At 39.9% G+C, this 7,765-nt stretch overlaps 1 protein-coding gene across 2 annotated transcripts in view; it reads left to right on the top strand.

Moving 5' to 3' along the window:
* The first annotated feature begins 1,501 nt into the window (after window positions 1-1,501).
* GMNC (geminin coiled-coil domain containing) overlaps window positions 1,502-7,765 on the top strand; it is a 48,873-nt gene continuing 42,609 nt past the window's right edge. Inside the window, exons 1-4 of one of the 2 annotated variants that reach the window (XM_086319571.1) lie at window positions 1,502-3,300; window positions 4,873-5,047; window positions 6,695-6,783; window positions 7,641-7,757. In XM_086319571.1, coding sequence (XP_086175697.1) covers window positions 3,298-3,300; window positions 4,873-5,047; window positions 6,695-6,783; window positions 7,641-7,757 — 384 coding nt within the window. In that variant the 5' untranslated portion in view covers window positions 1,502-3,297. The remainder of the gene's footprint in view (window positions 3,301-4,872; window positions 5,048-6,694; window positions 6,784-7,640; window positions 7,758-7,765) is intronic. The other variant, XM_086319581.1, reaches the window with a different exon arrangement.

The following is a 7,765-nucleotide window of genomic DNA, read 5'->3' as shown; positions in this document are numbered from 1 at the left end:
AATATATATTTCTACTCTTCAAAAAAAAGACCGGAGAATTTTACAAATATACTTCATATTTTTATTTTTAGTAGGCAGTCCATGGGGTCGCTAAGAGTTGGACACGACTGAGCGACTTCACTTTCACTTTTCACTTTCCTGCATTGGAGAAGGAAATGGCAACCCACTCCAGTGTTCTTGCCTGGAGAATCCCAGGGACGGCTGCCGTCTATGGGGTCGCACAGAGTCAAACACGACTGAAGGGACTTAGCAGCAGCAGCAGGCAAGGCACTACAGCTTATGTGTTCAGAGTTAATAATAGCTCCAAGTCATGATTTAGGCAGTGAATTAGAGATTTTCAAGCTATTAGTAATCAGCTTTTTAACAACTTCTCAAGTAGGTACTTTCTTAATTCACCAGAGGAGCTAACTGAGTATTTGGAGACCATAATACAGCTTCAGCTGACTCAGTCTCAGAGGGTAGAGCAGGAATTTGGATGCAAGTATATTTGGATGTAAACAAAGCTCTGCCATTTATATCATTCCATATTTGCTTAGGGCTTCTCAGGTGATGCTAGTGGTGAAGAGCCCATTTGCCAGTGCAGGAGATCTAAGAGACACAGGTTCAGTTCCTGGGTCGGTAAGATCCCCTATAGAAGGGTATGACAACCCACTCCAGTGTTCTTGCCTGAAGAATCCCATGGACAGAGGAGTCTGATGGGCTATATAATTCATGTGGTCACAAAGAGTTGGACATGACTGAAGCAACTTACCACACACACATGCTTGCTTGCTTAATTACCTATTTGTATCATTTTTGGAGTCAAGAAATTATGTCTTCCAAAGGCATCCATGTCTTATTTATGATAGTTTCCCAAAGCAAAACAACTCCCTCCTCCTTTTTCTTGTCCCTGGTGCTCATTGCAAAGCTCAATAGGATCTCCTTTACCCTGAACAAGATCACTGATTCTTACCACCTAAATGGTGGTAATTGTGGTCTATTTTCCCCCTCATGTCAGGGTCACATTGCCAGGGCATCCTTGCCCTTTATACAGCAAGAGCAGAGAGGAGACCACCATCTCACATCACTGTCTGAGATGAGTCCTGTTGAGTGACTCTAGCAACATCTTTCAGGGAGTGATTCTCAAACCTGATACTAGTCACTTAAAAAGGCTTGTGAATCAACAGTATTAGAAAAGCAGAAATGGACTCTACTGAATCTGGCACCTTCTTCTTCCTTTTTTTTTTTTTTTTTTTAATTTTGGACACAGAACTTAATGAGCATCTGCTATATGTTTTGTGTGCATGTGTGTGCTAAGTTGCTTCAGTTGTCCAGCTCTTTGCAACCCTTTGGACTGATCCTGCCAAGTTCCTCTGTCCATGGGATTTTCCAGGCAAGACTGGAGTGGGTTGCTATGCCTCCTCCAGGGGATCTTCCCAACCTAGGGATCGAACCTGCCTCTCCTGCATCTCCTGCATTGCAGGCAGATTCTTTACCACTGAGCCACCATGGAAACCCCTGCTATATGTTAGTCACTGCTAAATGCTTGTATGGTAAATACAAAGCAGAATGAATGAAGGTCAAAACTGGTTTAGAGAAAGGATTTTGCAAATCAGAATTAGAACTTCGCTCAGTTCCTTCACTATGTCTGTATTAGTCTTCTAGGGTTTCCATAACAAGAACCACAGACTGGATGGGTTAAATGACAGAAATTTATTTTCTCACAATTATAAAGGCTGCAAGTCCAAAAATCAGATGTCAGTGGGCTTCTTGATTTCTCCTGGGACCTCGCTCCTTGGCATGCAGATGGCTGCCTTTTCTGTGTCCTCTCATGGCCATTTCTCTGTACATGCCATCCTTGGTGTCTCTTTCTTTTCTTATGACCCTGGACCTATAAGATTAGAGTGCCACCCTCATGACTTCTTAATCTTCTTCTCCTTAGAGGCTTTATCTTCAAATACATTGAGGGTTAGAGATTCAGCACAGATAAAATTAAAGGGAACACAATTCAGTCCACAAAAATGTCCATTACATAAATAGCCATTTATGTACAGTAGAAAGAAGTCAAAGAGAATCAAACTGTAATTATGATAATTAGCATGGATGCTGGAGCCAGAAGTTCAAATCTTTAGTCTGCCACTTTCTAATTGTGTGAACATTGGTCAAATTTAACTTCAGTGCTTCATTCACTATCTTTTCAAACAGGGACAAGAGTACTGACTTCCTGGGTTATTGCAGATGAAACAAGAGTTAATTCTTAGTGGTAGATGAATAGTTTTAAAAATGACATTATTCTTTTCTCTCCTCTGAATATAACATTATAGGAATGGTGAGAATAAAATGCAAGAGGAAAAATGGCAGAAATAAAACACTCTAATTGAGAAATATTAGCACACTAAATTTTCTTTATTATATTAATTTAGTCTATATAATAGTAGTTGTGAAGAAAAACCAACACAGAGACACAGTTGAGACTCCTAAATTTATAGCTTAATTCATTCTTTATTCAGCACTCATTACATGTTAGAAATTGCTCTGGGAGTTTGGGAGACAGCAATGAGCAAAATAGTCAGAAATGGCTATTCCCCTGAAGCTTACTTTCTAGAATGAATATAGATCACCTCCACATTTCACACCCACTTCAGAAGCTGGGGGAAATGAGACATATTTAATACTAGGAAAAAGCCAATCAATTAGCAACGTCATACAGCAAGCTGATATTTACCAAGCAGCCAGAGAAAACCCAGGAGCAGTATTCACCTGGGGGTTGGAAGGCTTCCCCAAGTGCTGCTCTGATTCGTGACAAGCTGGTGTGGGCTTTTTTTGACAACACGCTCTGGCTCTGGGGCCAACCTGTGCCCAGCCCGGCAGCTGCAGGCTCTCGCAGGCAGGAGCTGGTGCGCCCCATCGGTGAGGGCGGCGCCGTCACCGCGGGTCCTGATGCTCGGGCCAGTGGGATGCGCAGCGAACCCTCATTCGCGCGGATTTTGAAGCCGCGTTGCACACCCGGAGCGCTGTGGGCCCGCCGTGAACCCGCCGTGAATACACTGCCTGGAACCCCGAGCCGTTGATCCTGGGTCTGGGGAGCAGGTCGCCGAGAGTGCCAGTGACTTTGGCTTTGGCTGGAAGTCTCCTGACCCACGTCACCAGCCTGACAGCCTCGCACCAAATCAGAGGGCGGCGCTCGTCACCGGGAGCTCCTGCAGATTAGAACTCGCCTCTCCTAGCTCCTCCCCTCAGTCCCATTTAAAGCTACCACCCGCTTATCCGAAAATTAAGAGTGGGCTCAGTTTCCTCAGCGCTTTCTTCCAGGGCAAGATGGTAAGTGAGGAGCTGGCATTAGCTAGTTCCCTGGCGAAACCGGGGGCGCTCTGAGAGCCAGAAGGCTTTGCCTTTAGAATTTCTTCCACCTTGGACACAAGATTTCTCTGCTACCTGCCAATTAAAACAGGTCTTCTTTGCTGTTCCATCTCCCTTTTCCTCTCCCCTATCTTTTCTTGGCTTTCTATGTCTGCCTCTCTGTCTCTTTTATTCTCAACCTCTCACATCCTTTTGTCCTTTATTTCTATTCTGGACTGTCTCCCAACTTTTCCTTTACACCTGCACTCACTTTTCATTCTACCTCTTCCTCTCGATTATGCACATATTTGCAAACACTTGAACTTGAGGCTAGGGGTATTTTCAGTTTGTTTTCTTCTCAGGTGTCAATTGCATAATAGCACAGCTCTGATTCCAATAATAACCTCAGGGAAAGAGCCTGCAAACATGCCTTTAGAATAAAAGAAAACAGCACTTGATAAACCTTTGGCCGAATTTCTTTGGTCTGCAATGCCCACGCTGGACTTGCTTCAAGACTGGACTTTTTCAAAACTTAACTTATTGGGAATGTTAACAAAGTATGACTTAATTGACTTAACTTTCTTTTTTCCTTTTCTTATTTGTTTTCTTTCTGTTTATGCTATGCCCAAGAAAGTTCACAAGTCAACAAAAGACTTGTCGTGGTCAAAAAGAGTTTGTCCAAAGCTAGGCTCTGATGAAATGAATGGCTTTTACCTGATTAAACATTGACAAATAATTAGGAATGGTCTGTTGTACAAATTAACCCAGGGAGGCTGCATACCTGCTCCTGACTGGACATTTGGAAAGACTGTGTGTTTGAGGTTTGAGGAGGCAGGGGCAGGAGGGTGTTCACTGGCTCAGAACACAGTAGAGAATACATGCCAGACAGTTAGTGGTGCAAGATAACTTTGGAAAGGCATTGAGACCTGGTGATGGAGAGACCTACATAGAGCTTGCTGTCTTTCCTAACTAACCTATTTCAAGAAGATCTAATAGCATTTAAAGTCAGAGGAAGAGAGGAAAGAGGAAGGGAGGAATGGAGCAAGTTTATAATTCAGAAACTAAAATTTAAAAGTTAGAGTATATGGTATGTTCTGTCCATTCCAGCCCTAGCATTCAAAGTTTTCTAAAGTTATTAGAAATATAACTAAGATATTTGCAAGAAAGAGTCAAATAGTTCTTACACGATTCATTCGTTAAGTAGAATTTCTTTTGCTTAGATCTTGGGTACCCGCCTGTTAGATGACTGAGGCATAGCAACAGAGAATACTCCTGGATATTTACAAATTTAGTCCATCCAATACTAGCCTGTTCTATGCTGAGAGGATCTATGGGAAGGACTGGATGAACCACGAAGCTGATTCCTTTCTAGTAATTATATTTGGATCACTCAAAATTAATCTGGGATCTATACTTAGCATCGTTACTGGTTTTTATTCACTGCATGTATTTTCTGCTTCTTTCTCCCACTCTTTTCCCCCTCTGAATGCCCACCACCGCATCTCTTGGGACAACCTCCCCACCCCCAACCAACCTACATACTGAATTTTACAGAACACCCTTCTGCCTTGCCAAGACCAGTACTTTGTAGGAGGCCAGAGCTATAATTGTCCGTATTCCGCTACAACGTCAGAATCTAGTGTTGACGTTTCCACGGAGACTTGGGTCTCTTTCTGGGCTGCTGGTCTCCTGGACAACAGAGAGCCCCAACAGGCACCACAGGCACAGGGTAAGTTCTGCTCTTCTGCTTTGCTGGTAAATCGGAAGCCCTTTCCCAGTACTCATAGTTGCAAGGCATTATGGGCTGGAACTCTGTAGAAGAAGGAATGATAGGTAAGGTTTAAGAAAGCCCAAAGACTCCTATATTTTGCAGCCTAAATAACTTGCTTTTTTTGTACTTGCCAAATAGTGAAAATGGGATTCTACTCCTTGCCCACTGGATAATATATATTTCTTCCGTACTATACCATACATAAAGTATAATATGTATACTTTACAGTTCTTGGAGATTTCCAAGTCATTGAGAAAGTTTAGGTCATTGTCAAAGTTATATAAACAATACTAGTGAATGCTTTGGGAATTAAGAAACTAGTTAGAAGTTTTTTGTTGTGGTGATTGTTTTTTTTTTGTTTGTTTGTTTTTTGGAATGAGAGAGAAGCAAGCAAAACTACTAACTTAATCTTTTATTTCAAAAAGGAAATTCTATGAATAGTGCCTTATAAATGGGAAAAAAAAAGTCCCATTTTGCCTAAAGAAGACTTCAACTTTGGAGGGGAACATAATTTTTATGGGAAATGACACATTAGTTTTGCCATGGGGCTTAGTAAACAGTGTCTATAAATATTAAAGAAATTTTCTGTATTAACACTCAAGTTTCTGGAATAACTATAAGACACCTCAGAATTCTTTATCCGTAGTGCTATTTCTGCCACATGAATTTGTTGGATTTGAAGAAAGACACAAGCAAAAAGCCCCCAATTTTTGAAACACACTTAATGTCCAGAAGGGAATTATTTAATTTTAGCTTTCTACCACAAGGAAAAAAGAATGCCCAAGAATATGAAATCAAAAGAGTGTATAAAATTTTATTCCTATCTTGTTGTCCATCATTCCAATTTAATAAAAACTATTTCAGTAATATTTTAGTTGACTTAGAGGTGATCAAGATTCCAAACTGTTCTAAATCAGGAAAAGAAAATAAAAGTAAACCAACTTAGTATGCCCAAGCAGTCTTATTGGTAGGCACAATTTGCTGTCAAACATGAAAAAACAAAAACTTTGAAAAAGCATAAAACACACAGATAATGACATTTGACATATATGAGGTTTTTTTGAGATTTTCATTGAATTCTTCAGAAAAAAAAGTTCAAAATATTTTGAAATAGAAAGTGCTATTCCATAAAATTCTGAATAGATACTCTCCATCAGACTTCACTGATAGGGAGAGATTTTCATCTGGGAAAAACAATGGTAACATCAAAAATAGGATTTGATTCTAGAGACAAACACTATATTACCTAAGCACTACAGCTTAGAAAATAAGATAAAAGCTTAGAAAACATAGTGGAATTGCAATGTAGGCCTAATTGAGGGTGGGGCAAATAAACATTTGCATGAATTAGTAATGCAGATAGGAACTCTTATCTCCTGAAAATTGACCTCTGTAGACACTTGCAGATAGTCTTTAAATATTTCTTTCATAGCGTGCCTGCCCCTTCTGAAAACTTTAAATATGTCATTTTCCCATGTGAAGGCAATGGCTAACTTCAGAAAGGTAATTTAACTTACTGCCTTTCTGAAATCCTTTGGTTAGTTCTTTATTACACAAAAACTGTGTTTGTATTTTCTCAGTTATCCATTTTGTGTTTTCACATAGAACCATCAGGTGACTCGAATTTCCCTGTTCCTAATTTGTGTTCATGGGAAGAGGCTCAGCTTTCCTCTCAGCTCTACAGGAATAAGCAGGTATGTATGGATAATCAGAACATGGAGATCAGCCGTGTTCCAAGTAGATCATTCTCAACATCGTCCCTTAGTGTCACATGGTTTCCATGGAGAAGTCAAAGTGAAGTGATCAATGTGACAGAAAATAACAACAAAACCAAAACCCTCTAGAAAGACTTGCAGTCAAGCCCTAAACTCTCACATATTAGCTGAATGACCTCTTGAATCTTCTTTTTCTTTAATCTGTGAAATGGAGATATTTGTACTGTCTACCTCAGAGGGCTGGTGGAAAGGTCAAATGATATAATGAGTGTGATAGTATTTTTGAATCATAAATAGCTCATCACTTAGACAAGAGATGATGACTATAAAAATTCTTACAGATTGCTTAATTTTCCATATTTTGTTTGTTGTTATTTCTGAGAGTAATTTAATCTTGTGGACATACAAACAGATTTATCTGAGATGGAAGGAATCCAACCCATATTGTTTTTTCTTTCTTCTTCTTTTTTTAACATGCAAGAAAGAAGCTCAGTGAAACCTTTCTAAACACTGTTTTCTATATTTAAACAGTTGCACACAGCTCATTTTCCTACATACCTTCTTGATCTCCTTGTGGTTATGATTTTAAAAGTCATATAATCTCTCCAAACACTTTGCAAAGAATAAAAAAAATTCAGAGCACAAAGCTGAACAATCAGGTAGTAGGTGGGTGTAGATTGAATTTACGCCTTGGAGGACAAGGGCTCCCTGAGATTGTGTTCATAAAACAAACAGAATAATAATCAAGTTTAAGTAGGTTAAGGATCAGTGGTATTATTATAAGGTTACAACATCAATATAGTGGAGCAGCCGTCACCATTGTCTGCTTTTTGCAGCTCCAAGATACTTTGGTACAGAAGGAAGAAGAACTTGCTAGGTTACATGAAGAGAATAATCATCTCAGACAATACCTGAATTCTGCTCTAGTTAAATGTCTTGAGGAAAAAGCCAAGGTATGTGA

This window comes from Bos grunniens, chromosome 1 (genome assembly GCF_055505025.1).
Source record: "Bos grunniens cultivar Pamir isolate PY7600 chromosome 1, Bosgru_T2T1.0, whole genome shotgun sequence".
Taxonomy (NCBI): Eukaryota; Metazoa; Chordata; class Mammalia; order Artiodactyla; family Bovidae; genus Bos; species Bos grunniens.
This window is presented reverse-complemented; position numbering and strand designations above follow the sequence as displayed.